The sequence below is a fragment of the Propithecus coquereli genome, unplaced genomic scaffold (assembly GCF_000956105.1).
Source record: "Propithecus coquereli isolate 6110/MARCELLA unplaced genomic scaffold, Pcoq_1.0 Scaffold49, whole genome shotgun sequence".
NCBI classification, from domain to species: Eukaryota; Metazoa; Chordata; class Mammalia; order Primates; family Indriidae; genus Propithecus; species Propithecus coquereli.
In genome coordinates, this window is record NW_012150729.1 from 3301306 (window position 1) to 3316802 (window position 15497).

Consider the following 15497-nt stretch of genomic DNA (forward strand, 5'->3'; position numbering starts at 1 on the left):
TATGAAATATTTCAAATATATAGACAAATACAGGAAGGTGCATAATAGACATCCAATAACTCATTGCCCATACTTGAACATGTTAACATTTTATAGCTCAGTAGTAATCATGAAAATACACATTCAAAAACAGAAAGAAACCATTTGAAATCTATCAGACTGACACATTAGGAAATCTGATGACAGAAAGTATTAACGAAAGTCTGAGGGATTGGGAACAGGCACTCTCATTTATTGCTGGTGGGATATACAACCAATACGGAGAGCAATTTTAGAAAGACCTAGTAAGGTTTTCATTTAGTGACCAAAATATTGTGCAAACTCTACCTCTATTCAAGAGATATTTATACAGATTGGAACTCTTTTATTGGAACTCTTAACTATATGTGTCACTTCCAGTTCTTCGTTTTAAGGGGGACTTTTTTATCTGCAGTTATCTGCAGAATCACCCTCCTCTTATTGATAGTATTAATTTTTTATTTAAAATTTATTTTAATTAAAAAAGTAAGGTTTGGGAATAAATCAATGTATCAAATTGGATACAGAATTTTAATGCAGTCAAATTAATTAAAACAGATTTCATAAATAAAATAAAATAACATGACTCTATGGCATGTGGCATATGCCAGACCAAAAAGATACATGCACTGGATCAAAATTAGAGAGTTTGGTTCTAAGACTTTTGTAAGTTGTACTTTTAAGAAAGTGAATGGCAAAGTTCCAAAGCGACTTCACTATAGAAAAGAATTGCTTTAATTGCATAAATACATTAGGGAGGGTATGAACAGCCCCCATGCTTCCCACTATATGGCGTCTTATTTCACACTTTTTAAGGTTTACACAACAGTTAGGCAGTACCTGAATCACTTCCCATGGTGCCTGAATCACTGCCCATGTTGCTGTTATGTCCAAGACTTTCATCTAAGCAGCTGACACTTCCTTCTGCCAAACTTGTGTCTGATTCTGCAAAGGAAAACATTTTAAAATATTTTTAAAATATTTCTGAGAATAAACGTATTTTAACTGCACACCTCTACAGCACACAGTACATACAGTTCAATGCAAGTGGGGAAGGCACACCCAGACAATTATGAATAAAAGGTAAGAGTTTCTGGCAGGCTACATTAAAAAAAAAATCTGCCATGGATGAGCAGCTGCGGGGTAGGGAACAAAATACGTATTACCTACTTAAAGTACTTTATGTCCAATACGAGAGCTAATGCAAATTCCCAAGGATTTATGACTTTTGTCATCCCTCTACATGGAAATTTTGCTCAAAAAAAGAATACCTAGGTTTGATAATGTCTTTAAATAGCAAGTATTGTATAGAAACTATTGAGCTATTTTCATGTAAAATGATAGGGAACTAAAGTATAAAAAATTAATAAAGTACATGTATCTACTGATCAGTTATGAAAATAATAGTTCACCGATGGACATAAATTTAAAATCTCTAAAAGAACTTGCTCAAAAGAATATCACTAAAGCTTGGCATCACAGTTGTACTAGAAGCGTATGGAAGGTTGGAAATAAATGTTTTTCTTTACTATAATTAAACTAAGCTTCTGTCAAAGAGTTACGGTTAGTATGAATGGCAAGTGCACATCCTTCATTTATTAATCCTGATTTCTGTTTTCAGTACTCAGTATCTATTCTTTTTGAAAACCTTTCCCTCCAGGGGAGAATTCCTTCCTTACAGTTTGTTTCCAAAGGCTTATGCAATTTCATCCTCAAGGACTAGAACTATCAGTAAACCGGTAAAAAGAAACAAATGGTGTTTACTACTGTTGGCTTTGGAATTGAAAGGACTTGTGAAATTTGCTATTACTTTGTTCTGAGTCTAAGTTCCCCTTATGTAAAATGGAGTTAATGCTGTTTACCTTACAGGATTTGACCACTATTCAGTAATATGAGATACGATAAGCTCTTGGCACAGTAGCTTAATTGGTACATTAGAAAACGAAATAAAAATCAAGTAGTTGATATATTACTAGGGGAGGAGTTTCGCTTAATAATGTTCTTCTTACAATTAATAATATTTCCTAATATTTATACTTGCTATCTAATTATTGTTTCATATTAAAGCTCCTCAATGTACTAATAAATTATATGAAAGTAGCCTTTGCTACGTAAAACTAGTCTGAGAGCAGGTAGCCGGTTAGCTCAGTTGGTTAGATCATAGTCCTGATAAAACTGGTCTTAGTGTCATATATTTAGGGCTGGAAATAGAAGTGGATGAAAAGTAGACACATAGTATATTTTAATAAAGCTTCTCTGAAAAGAGATGATATACAACTCCTCAAAATTACAAGTATCTTCTTTCTCCTTAACTGGTTAATTTTTTCAAGTCACGTGTATTGAGGTATAATTTATATACCCCAAAGTTGCTCTTTTTAGATGAGTTTGACAAATGTACACAGATTCGTAACCACCATCACAATTAAGATATTTCCATCACCTCAAAAGTCCCCACAAGCCCCTTTGTAGTCAATTCCTCCTGCCATCCCCTGGCAACCACTGATCTGGTTTATGTTCCTATAGTTCTGTCTTTTTTCCAGAAAGTCGTATAAATGACTTCCTGCAATATTGAGCCTTTCTGTCTGGCTTTTTAAACTTAGCTTAAGATGGTTGAGACTCGTCCATGTTGTTGTGTGTATCGGTAATTTGTTCCTTTTTAGTGCTGACTAATATTCCATTGAGAATCTGCTTATGACATTTATGACATTTCCCTTTCGATTTGGATAAGCCTAGTTAGCTGGAGAGACATAATGGAATTACAGCCAATGCCAATCAAGTATGTAAGACATCTTTCTTAAAAGTTAAAAGAAAGCAGATGAGAAATTTATAGAAAAATCCTCAATGGACATACATACTGTTTAAGTATATTAGCACAACATAAATACACTAATGTGAAAATACTGTGCTTATCAGTTGTCGTAGATTAGCTCTAAAACTCAGATTTGAGGAGTCCCTAATGATCACACAGGAAAACCTGTATATCTCACTGAGAGATTTTAAATATGGCACTTTGCAATTCCCAAAGGTACGTCTTGTTAGAAGCTCAGAGGCGAGTGTGGGATAGAACTGTCAAGTAGAGGAGCATTTTGGGCAGATGTACTGATGAAAAGAGAGTATGATTTGTAAGGAAAAGGCAAGGTGTAAAATGAGATGAGGAGAATGTCATCGCAAGGATAATTCTAGATCTAGAAATATAGGCCAAGATTTTTGAGGCACAAAAGTGAATTCTGACATACTTTTCATTTGTTGTTTTAAACGTAGTATTGAGAATGGAAGAAAACAACAAAATTACTGAAAAATACTGACAAATACCTAAAATCTAACACTGTCTCATTAAGTGTTCCACTAAGTGTAATAGAAATGAAAATTACATTAATATTTGATTTTCACTTCATTTTCTAATCACTATCAGTTAAGCCATAATCTTAAACCTGCTTCACGTGTGTGTAAAGTCAAGATTTTCCTCAAGCTTTGTTCCGACATACTTCAGTTTCAGGGGAGCTATTTATGCAATGTGCAAAAATAATATATGAATATTTTTTAAAGTTGCTACACAAAATAAGGTATTATTAATTAAGTTCATATCTAGATTATTTGAATCTAACAAACAAATATGTCAGGAAGACACCGAGCTCAGTTTTCACAGTTGTAATGTAAATTACATTAGAGGCTCTCAACAGCCTATGTGGTAGACACTCATTCTTGCCTCAGTTTTATAAGTGAGAAACCAAGCTCAGAGAGGTTAAATGATTTATCCATATCACACAGCTAGAACGGGACAGAGCTCCTATTTCTTATCCAAGTTCAGTGTTCCAGTTCTTTTTACCCAACACCAAGAATGGCCAATAATTTGTATGAAGTTTTATAAACAAGCAATCCTGAATCCATAGTGTTAAGTGAAATGAAAGCTGTGGGTTTTTTTAAATAGCAATAGACATTTTCATTGTAATGTCAAATTTTCTTTCGATCTTGAAACAGAACTTATCTTTCCAAGAAAAGAAGTTAGAGAGATGATATTACTTTGCTAACACTTCTGATTTCATTGATAGATTTTTATTAACTTTATGTTTAAGCATCCACATTTATTTTTAAACTTTTTTCTGTACACGAACAAAAAGGGAACACTTCTCTCCTTGTACAAAATTAATTGCAATAATTCTGGTAGAGATTATTATTAAAATGAAAGTGAATATATAGAGCTCTATTTCTTTGTCATTTTAAGGGTATATAAATCTCCAGTTTCTCCACACAAAAATAATTTTGTTTCCTCGGCAGCAAATTCTTATGCATTTTGATATTTTTTTCTTTCATAGAAGTACAAGTAGTAAAGGATATAAATTTAATAATAAAAGAAAATAGATAGTATTTCCCATAACACTGAGAATGCCTTCCCAGTGATTTTCCTCCTGCATTAACTTTAAAAAGCACATTACAAACACACACACACACACACACACACACACACAAAAAATCAAGATCAAGGAAGTGCTTATGTGATACCAAAATTAAACTAACCTATCGAGTTTAAATGCCAAGAATTCCTGCAACTGGTTTATTTAGGATTATCTTGTTTCGTTCTTTGTATTTTTAAAGTATGTCAATCTGGGCTTAAGTTCTGATGAATAAAGTCATGTGTTTATGATTTTAAAGTAGATCGTGTAAAATAGAGTCAAATGGAGGCGGGTGTTGCCATGAAAAGAACTTGTGTTTTGGAGCCCAACAGATTGGTCTCCAGATCTGAACTCAGCCACTGCTAACAAGTGACTTAACCTCTTTTTAAAAAAAAATATACACAGTAGTTTCCCATTTATTGTGAGAATGATTCTATTAGATTAAGGAAATGAATCTTGTAGAGAAACAAATCATAAATTCTCATGAAATAGATGCTTAAAGCAGCTTTGAATATTGGAGTTACATTTTATAATAAGTTTAGTTAACTTTTATATAGGTGTCATTTCCTCTAGGGAAAATATCAAAGCTAGCTATGAAACAGATTTAGAAAATGGTGGTAATTCCTAACTGTTAGCGAAAAGCAGTTCTTCATATCAAACGCTATTGGAATGAAAGGAAATTATAACCATCCAGTTAAGAAACAGGATATTCTGTAATAATTTTGTAAACAACACAAAAAAGAACAGCTTTGCTTACAATGACAGAAAGTGTCTAAGACCAGTCCATAGGCCATGGAAAAAAACTGCCTCATTTTGCAATCACATCTTGAGTATTTTGCTAATAAAGCATATATTAACTGGAATCCAAGAATTTCATATTTAACATACTCTAGACCTTAAATACTTTAAAATATTTTTAAATCATTTAGAAACCAAAAATATTGAAGTTTTAAAAAAATTCAAACAAAAACCCCTTTGGTTGAAAGCCTTTTCAGTTCTATTTCAATGTAAAGTCTGCCCTCTGCTGGAAAATGTTATTATAACACGTAGTGGACAAGTAGACAGGTATTGTTTATTCAGAGAGCTAAGCTTCTCTAGGTAAAATACAAATTGGTTCTTACTTCTGTTTCTACCAGGTAGTGTCCCTCCTATTTTTAGCCTAGATGTATTTCTCGCCCCACAGAATATCTCTCCTTTCTTTCCCCTTGCCGAAGTCTGTCATACATTCTCTTTCCCCAAAACTGGTTTTGCATCATGGCAGGAAACAATGCAAGAGAAAAGGGCCTCTGTGCATACTGAGAAAGAAGAACAGCACCAACTGCTCCTGTTCTCCGGAGAGTTAGTGTTTACAAGGTCTTCAGATATTCTAATTTCACTTTTCATGGGAATTTTATGTTTATTCTAGCTCTGACCTCGTGATGCATTTTAGCTTCACCTCTTTAGCTAACCCCACCTTCCCTGCAGTTTCAAAATGCTCACTGCCTGGAATGTCCAAGGCTACCCCGATAGCTTGAAACACATGTGCGTGTATGGACACACACACAGACTGCCTGGCCTTCTCAAGTGGGTTTACTTTCATACTACTAATAATACATATTTCCTTTTCTTTTGAAATAATCTTTTTCTGAGAGGAAATAGATTACTTTTATTTTCAGCTCTATGTATATGGATCTACACACACATACACACACACACACACACACACACACACACATACACACACGCACACGCTCACATTTTGGTCTGTCAGATTTTGCTCTCTGTGCCAGGGAACATGTGTTCCCACAGAATGGAGAGAAGCCACCTCCACCCACCTTGCATATTCTCTCCTGGATCCAAGCTTCTAGGAAATGAGTTCCCCAAAGACAAAAATCACTCTCCTAGAGCCACAGGCCCACATGGTTATCCATAGAGCTCCTCTACTCCTGCTTATAGAGTTGCTACTGCTGAAACGTTTCAGCCAGAATTAAATTTGAATTATGTGTGATGATGTTGGCTTAAATTGTATCCTCTATGCCCGTTAGCCTTTGGACGTGGGTTCTAATACAGAAAGACAGTTATTTAAGCACAGAGTTGTGAGAATAACCACACCCACCAGAATGACCCATTCATTCGCTGCCAGTCAGTAATAGAGTCAGAAAGTCCTGGAGGAGAGTCCGTCATGCCTAATAAGCCAGGTGGCCACACGGGAAGCAAGTCTTCACATAACAAGGCTTAGGGATGGCAAGGTAGAAGATGAGTTGGAAACTTCTTTAGCTGGTAAGCACTTTTCAGGAAAGGCTGTGGCAGTTCAGCAGACACGAAGACAGTACAGGGGAGATGCATTGAAGGGTGTCCTGGTAAATGTTCAATAATTATACCTTTGGAGTGGGGGCGGGAGATACGATTTAAAAGTGTTTGCCAGTTTCCATGGTGTAAATACTCCTAACATGGCCAATTTCAAGCTTCCAGCATGATGTCACTGAGTGGAGGTGGGAAGAAATGTGCATATTTGATTATTATAAGCCAATATGAGCCAGTCTCAGTACCCCACTAGATATATTTCTCTAACTAAGGACTTTCCTACAAACATCATCTGAGATGATCATACATTCATTGTACTGCTATTTCATAATTATCCAAATGACGAGTGATATACTTTCAAAAGTTTTTTTTTTTTTTTTGCATTAGGAAAAGCATTTGTAAAAATTACAGTTAGAGAAACCCATTAACTGTCATTTATCTTAGAAGTCTTATGTCTACCGCCCTTCTCTGCCAATGTTCCCCTCTCACCAGACTGTTCCCCTAAACATATTTTGAGCTTTCCTGCACCTGTGTTTTGCTCTTGGTGTTCATGCAGCCTGAAATGTGGCCTGCCATCTCTGTTCACAAATCCAGCATAGGACCCTTAGGGCTGGGATGAAATGTCTCATATTCCTCCTCTGGTCAGCTTTCTCTCACCAGTCTTCCTTCTTTCCCTAGTCTTGTCTCCTCATCCTATAATATATAGATCATGGGTCTCTTTTGCTATGGAAAAACTACTTTTTTTCCTTGGGGGCATGTAACCAATTTTCTTGAATTAGATTATAACCCCTTTGAGGGTGAGCACAATGTTTCAGTGCTTGGTCCCCCAATAACACCGTATTACCTGACCAATTCACCCCCCTCTTCCTCCTACTCTGGCTTCTAGTCCTCATTCACACCCCAGAGTAGTGAAGGTAAGGTCTGATAATCAAATTAACATTAAAATCGTTGCTTTTGTTAAGCTGTGCTTAAAAAGCTTTAGGTTTGCAGCCATAAATGGATGTCATGAAAATAAATCCAGCCTGTATTTATTAAGTGCACCCTAGGGAGCTTTCTTTCTGTCACAATATCCATGTCCTCATTCCTGAAGTATGAACAGCAATCCTCCTACAACTATTATGCAATTGCAAGTCATATAATTGACCCAGATAGCTCATGGAGGGTTTCAAATAAAATACAAACCTATATAATCCTTAACAAGCACCAGGATCAGCATCGGCATAACTCAGTCTCTCGCTCTCTCTCTCCCCCCTCTCCACCCTGCCAGCTCAAATTAATATCTGCCTTTTGGATTGCCTCATCAGTACTAGTTCTCAATAATTAATTGAATTTAGAAAAATATCGAAGTAAGGAGAGCTATTTTAATTCAAACCAGTCCTGAAAGAGTGTGGGTGATTCCGACACAGTATTATTGCACACTACTGTATCAATTATCTTTTCCACCTAGGTCTCAAATGCTATGGAATTTATTTCTAGAGATTCTAAAAATCTCTAGATTTCTAGAGGTTAGTGCTATAGAACATTATTCTGGTCCTCAAGTGCAAGGATAAATTTTGTGGCACTTTTACAGAAATTAGTATAGACCAAGTCTAAGATTGGACTTTGGTCTATAAAAAGGCAAAACAAAACAACAACAAAAAAAGTGCTATAACAGATTGGGCCAGGGAGAAGGAGGCTGTTTTATAAAGGTCAATTTTTAAACCCCTCCTACAGAACATGATCTATGCAAAATATATCCACAATATATTCCAAAGCATAATGTCACCGGATAAACCTAAGGAGTGGAACATATGGGGGAATATGAAAAAGAAGGTATTAAAGTCTGAAAACAAGCAGGTTGGTAAGCTCATTAGCTGGGGTGGAATTTTAAAATCTTCACGTGAACGAATATATAAATCAAAATATACACATGCATTCATAGTCATGCGCACTGTATATTCACACATGGCACACTCTACAGTTACATTATAATCTTTCACACTAGAACAGTGAAATTCCATTCGCTTTATAAATGTAAAAGCGCCCTCTGCTGGCCAACTTGAGGTATTTGCATTTCCTAGTTTCACAGCAGGGTGATATAACAGAATGATAAAAAGAAGTTTGGGGGGATTTTTTGTTCCACTCTGCATAAAAGTAAGTTTATTTCAGATACGATGAAGTTTACTTACTTTTAAATCTAATTTATTTTCTTTTATTTTATTATAGAGCATTAATTCCTAAAATAATATAATAAAAAAGCTTAATGTAAAATAACTACTCACTTGTTTTGACAAAGCAACAGTAGCAGACAATTAAAAAATGTTTGTACATCCAATTTTACTATAAGCTTGTGCAATTCAAATAATCCAGGCAATTGTTTATTTTCAATAATTAAAATATTTTTACTAGAAGAAAACGAATGCAGGCTTTGCTTCCCTCTGTTGTTTCCTAGGGAAGTATGGTCTAGAGAAACCCAAAGTGTTGCAGTATCTTCTTGTTATAAGATGACCAGTGACTTTGGAAAGCAGAAGTGTAACATTCAGCATTCCATTCCTATTAATAGTCTGAGAACTGTCCCAATGTTGTTTAGAAATTGCTCGATTTGGAAAAAGGCAAATTAAATAATAACAACTTTTGGTATATTTTAATTTTTAATTACTAGCCACTTTTTTAATGGGAAGCAGTTGATTGTCAATAGAGGTGCTAGGATGAAGGAAGAAGAAAAACCAACTTCCAGTGTGCAGACATGACAAAACCACTCTCCAGAACTATCCACTGGAGAATTCTAATCTATCATCCCTAGGGTGAAAAAGAGATGTGTTTTAAATTAGTTTCAGGGTGGGCCACTGTTCCTAATAGTAGATGTCTTACCCATCAGGTGTGTTAAGGAATAAAAGGTGCTAAAAATACATATAAAGAATCTTTGCATTAAAGCCATAAATAATTAACAGCATTTGTATGTACCGAGACTACTATGCACTGAAAAAATATTTTAGAAACTGGTTTAGAATAATTAGAAAAGTCTCAATTTAAAATTAGAAATAATTTGTCCCAGTTTTTCTTTCTACACATAAAAAAATTCATATTTACAGAATGTGTGCATCTTAAGTAACGAGTTTTTTGCAGTGCTACTTTGGCATCTATTTGAAATCTTAATCCAATATAGTGGAATTCAAAATAACGATTACACATTATCAACATCAAACACATACACAAAACAAAATCATACAAATGCATATTAGAGACTATGGAATACCTCCCTCACATTTATTTTGATTGTTTATTCTATCAAAGAATGCCTATGTAGGCAAAATCCTTCTACAGTAAATTTTGCAAAAAAAACCTTCAATCAAAAGAACTCCATAATTTCTCTGGGCTAATGGTACTTTACAAATTATTCATGTCAGTAATTCTTAGTTCTTAAGAACGATAAGAAAATGAACAGACACTTGGAATGATCCATAGCCTCTATCCGCAACAATGTCTAAAGCAAAGGCCTAAAGCAAAGGCACTACATTTCCAAAAAAAAAGTTACCCTTTGTTCATACCCTGGAAAGGGCCAGAACAGATTAGAGTAACCTGCTGTGAAATCCACCTGAGAAATCCAGACATCATAAGAATTCTACAGACTAGAAGATTGTTAAAATGTTTGTGGATTGGATGGGGTCCTCAGATTACTATACAGTTTACTATACTCTTACATGTTCTCAGACTACTATGTATGTTAATACTCTGTATTTTTCTTTCATAGCACTTACTGCAAGTGTAGCTGTGTGGTTACTACTGTTCCACTCCATAGAGGAAAGCTCCAAGGGGCCAAAGCCATTTCTGTTACATTCTTAACTGTATTCACAGTACTGGACAAGGTGCCTGGCACATGACAGGAGTTTGATAAATGTTAGTTAAATGAAAGAAGTGAAAGGAAAAGAGGGAGGGAAGTCAGGAAGGGAAGAAGAGAGATAGGGAGGGAGGGAAGCTAAGAGGAAAAAATAAATGAACAAAAGCTTTCTGTCTCCTAAAGCCATTATTAAAATCCAGATTTCTTCACAAGATGCATCTTTAAGTTTTACATTAAGGAGTAAAAATAGAAAAATTTTTAAAACTTTTCCCTTTAGTTTTGCTCACTTTGAAACTCAGAGTAGATTAACTACTAGCTGATGAGATGCATTAGTCTGGTAACCTTTGATGAAAAATCCTCATTTAAGATGTAAGATCATCTCCTAGTTTCAGCTCTGTCTTTAATTCTTTTTAGTGTGGACTTAAAAAAAAAATAGCTGGTGACCCATAGAGATGTCAGTTAGCCGTTAAAGGAAGTTTATTAAAACATGAAAATCCTACATTTAGATAGTTGAGTTTGGCATTTCTATAGAATCATTATTTCTGAAAAAAGTGCAGCTGCTCAAATGAAAAGGAAATCCTCTAGAATTCAGGTTTGAAAGCTTTGCTATTCACTACATTAAAACCTTGCACTTAAAATGTGGTCCAGGACAGCAGCAGGAGCATCACCTCAGCTTGTGAGAAGGGGAGAATCTCAGGCCTCTCTCAGGAGCTATTTAATCACAACCTGCATATCAATAAGGCTCTCTCATCCTGGTAGTTCACTTGAATATTAAAGCCTCAGAAGCATTGCATTAAAAAACAAAAACAAAAACCACAAACAGGCTAAAAAGCAAGCAAATCATAAAAAATATTGGTATTACTTATAACAAAGGCTAGATATCCTATATACTTAGATGGTTTATATAAACTAGCAAGAAGATAAATACCTTAATAGAAAAATGAATAGAAAAATGTTTTGTTAATTAACAACACAAAGAGAATAAACTTACAAAATTTTTTTTCAATGGAAATCAGAAAATTCAATTTACAAAATACCATTTTTAATAGCAACCAAATTGGCAAAGATTGAAAATGATAATATTATCTACTCTTGCAAGAGAGAATTCAGGGAAACAGGCACTCTCTTATACTGCTAAAGAACATGTAAATTGGTACAAGTTCCTGGAGTGAAATTTGACATTAAATATTAAATGTGTTATAATAGCATAAATCATTTGACCCAGAAATTCCAATTATGTAATATGTTTTTAAGGAGCAAACTTCAATATAAGTACAAAGAGAGCTATTAAGGCATTATTCATGATAGTGGTAGCAATTCGGAAACATCCTAAATGTTCAATGATTGGTTAATTAATTATATTGCATGCAAATGGTGAACCTATTATTCAGTCATTAAAAGCCATGCTGTAGAAGAATATCTAATGAACATGGGAGAAATGCCGTTATATATACACATCTAGGTATGTAAAATGCCTGGAAGGACAGATACCCAAATATTAAGTGTAATATCTATACTGTGGGAATATAAATGAGTTATTTGTGTGTTTCTGTGTTTTCTAAATCTCCTGCAATGCAACTATATTGCTTTTCTATGTAGAATATAATGAACTTTGCAGTGATGTGCTAGAGTTAGTCTATACTGGCACACAAGAACCAATTGGTAAATTGTCGGGAATCTTGTGAGCCAGTTGTTATGCACAGCCATTGAAAAAAATTAAATTATAGAAACTTAAAGTTAAACAAATTATATTAAACCAAAGACAACAAATACTCAAAACTCATCACTTCTGCACATCTCTTCCCAACTTTGGGTCCAGTGACCATATGTTGGAGGCTTGAAGTAAGCCTTAGTGGGAATATTTACACCCCAGAGGTGGGCAAATGCTACATATCATGGCTTTTTTCTTTGCCCCAGAGAGATACTTGCTACATTTACTAGCACACCACAGACTATTTCATGTGAAAATAGAATCGAGGGAAGAGGAGAGGAAAATTCTCCCATCATGGGCAAATTGGAAAGGGGAAAATAGTTAAATTAATTCCATTCTTCTAGGGCTATTTCAGCGTCAAAAAGGGGGACAGAGTGGTATTTAGTCCTCACATCAATTAGTAACTGCGATTCAAGCCAACCCTAGTTTAGCATCTGTTCATCTTCCTTTTTACAGACTTGGTTTTGGTCTTCATAACCCAGCTGAACCTCTCTGAGACATTCCAGTTTGTAAAACAGAAAAAAAAGTAATGGCACTATTTAATCTTCAGGGTTTTGGATGAATTAAACTGATTAATGCATTTGAAAGTACTTTGACAAGCATGAAATACAGGGTACATTTAAGATATTTACCACATTAGAATGACCATGGGTTACTTGTGAAGTGAAATGAGAAGCAAATGTGTTCAGATTTATAACACATTAATATTGGATTCATTTTAAAAAACATTTTGGTGAAAGAAGAATTATTTTAATTTAATCTCCTGCAAAAATATTATTTTAATAAAAATGTTCATAAACACTGATGCCTAAATTTCTACCTTCTGATTAATAGAATTTTATGTCATCAGTGTACCAACTGATTTTTTGGAAGTAGTAATTAGTGCATTAACGTATGTATGCGTTTCAAGTACCTGAAATTACAGAGGCATCTGCAAAAGATGATTCCGATGAATTATTCTCCATGCCCCAGGCTGCTTTCTCTGGACTTGGTTGATCTGTGGCTAAAAGAAGTGGCTCTTCAACTTCAGGACCACCTTCTTGTGATAAATTCTCAATCTCTGTGAATGAAAGTATTCAAATGTAAACAATAGTGCAACACAAGTTTTTATACAGTATATGTAACTGTTACTGTTATTTTGAAAACAAAATGGGTGTCCCCAATAGAGGTTATCTAGATATATTTAAATACTTTGAAATTCTGAACAGAATTAAATTACATTGCAATGCAAGTTTTTGTATGATATAAATAGCTATTATTATTATTTTGTGAACAAAGTGAGGGTCCCTAGTAGAGACTGGCTTTAAGATATTTCAATATTTTGACATTTTGAAAAGCTTAGACCATGTTTTTTATTATGGCACAGTATTTTCATTTTTAATATGGACTTGAGTAATTCTTTGTAATGGTCAAATTTTATCTAAAAAGACAATATAATAAGTATTATACTAATCATAAGAAAAGTGATTTCCTGACTGACCATCACCTTTAGGAAGTAAGCCAATTATTCAGTGATACAAAGTTACATTTAAGGCTGAATTAATGAAAATGCAAATTCGGTAGTTTTCTTTAGCTTGTGCTCTTGCCATTTTGTTTCCTCACTGTGTGTTCTGCACGAGATGTACATCTGCTTTAATGTCAGCCTAAATTCATGTATTCTGAATTTCTGGAGATGTTTTTTAATTCAATAAAATATTCTGTATTCTTCCTTTCTCCTTTCCTCCATTTCTCCCTTCCAACTTTTCTTCCTTCAACCAACATGTATTGGGTGTTTTATTAAGGGCCTCTGTGGATTATAAAGAAAAATAAGACTTTCTGTCTTTTTGAAGCTACAATCTGTCAGAGAAGACTGATGTCATAAAGAAAATTTTCTAAAATATCATTTCAGATTATCCCACCTTAAAAAGTAAGAGGAAAATGTGCCCAAATTCATATGGAGAATTTCCTGAAGAAAATTGTTGTGACTTTGGACAAGAAGCCAACTTGACAATGTTTATAGCAAGATATTAAGCATGTTTGGGATTAATTATTATAATAGTTAACTTTTTATGCTTACCTTATAAGTACTTTACATATATTAAATTGTTTAATCCTCAGAAAAAGTCTAGGCAATGGGCAATATTATTATCCCCATTTTACAGAGGGGTAAACTGAGGCAAGGAAGAGAAAGTACCTGGCCAAAGATTATACATCAAGGAAGGAGCCATGATTCGATAAGCACCAGGATCCAGAGCCTGGGTTCCTGTATTAGTCTGCTCATGCTTCCATAGACTGGATGGCTTAAAGAACGGAAATTTCTTTTCTCAAAGTTCTGGACACTGGAAATAAAAGATCAAGGGGCCAGCAGAGCCAATGTCTGATGAGGGCTCTTTCCTCAGTTTACTGCTGGCCACCTTCTCATTGTGTCCTCACATGATCAAGAGAGACAGGGAGACATGTTTCTTTCCCTAGTCCTCTTCTTATAAGATCACAATTCTATATGATTAAGGTTTCACCCTTATGACTTCATTTAATCTTAATTACCTCCTAACAACACTATCTCCAGATGGAGTCATATAGGGCTCCAACATATGAATTTTGGGTGGACGTAATTCCATCCACAGTATTTCACTATTGCCCCTCCATTCATATTCTTATTGCATGCAAAATACGTTCATTGCATCTCATCAGCCCAAATATCTTAACTCATTACAGTGTCAACTCTAAAGTCAAAAGTCTCATCTAATTATTTTCTAAATCACATGTGAATGAGACTCACTTTGCGATTCATACTGAGGCAAATTCTCTACCAACTATGAACCTGTTAAACCGAGTTATGTGCTTACAAAATACCATGGTGGGACAGGCATAGGATGGACCTCCTGTTCCTAAAGGGAGAAATATTAATAAGAAAGAAGGAAGGGGTGATGGGTCCCAAGCAAGTGTAAAACCTAGTAAAGCAAATTCTATCAGATCATAAAGCTTGAGAACGATGCTCTTTAGTTTGATGCTCTGGCTTTCAGGCCCGCTGAGGTGTCAGGTTCACCCCCAGGGTCTGCAGCACAGCCTCCCTCCTTCTGTTCCCTCTGAGGGCCCTGCTCACACAGCCCTGGGAGGGTAGCCCCACATCTGAGGCACTGGGAAGGATAATCTTGCCCCACCATAGCCAGAGGGGTACCCCCACCCTTTGAAACCAAAGAGGAAACAGCCTTGCCCAAGAGCCTGTGATGAGGGTGGAAGACTTGATCTCTGAATTGCCTTTTGGGTAATTCTTTTCTTTCTTTGAAGAATATCACAC

The 15497-nt window shown here is 35.1% G+C and overlaps 1 protein-coding gene across 1 annotated transcript in view; it reads right to left on the reverse strand.

The window, feature by feature from the left end:
- IFIH1 (interferon induced with helicase C domain 1) overlaps positions 1 to 15497 on the reverse strand; it is a 48737-nt gene that overhangs the window by 23996 nt on the left and 9244 nt on the right. Inside the window, exons 3-4 of the mRNA XM_012655857.1 lie at positions 13134 to 13280; positions 859 to 963 (exon numbers count right to left, since the gene is read on the reverse strand). Coding sequence (XP_012511311.1) covers positions 859 to 963; positions 13134 to 13280 — 252 coding nt within the window. The remainder of the gene's footprint in view (positions 1 to 858; positions 964 to 13133; positions 13281 to 15497) is intronic.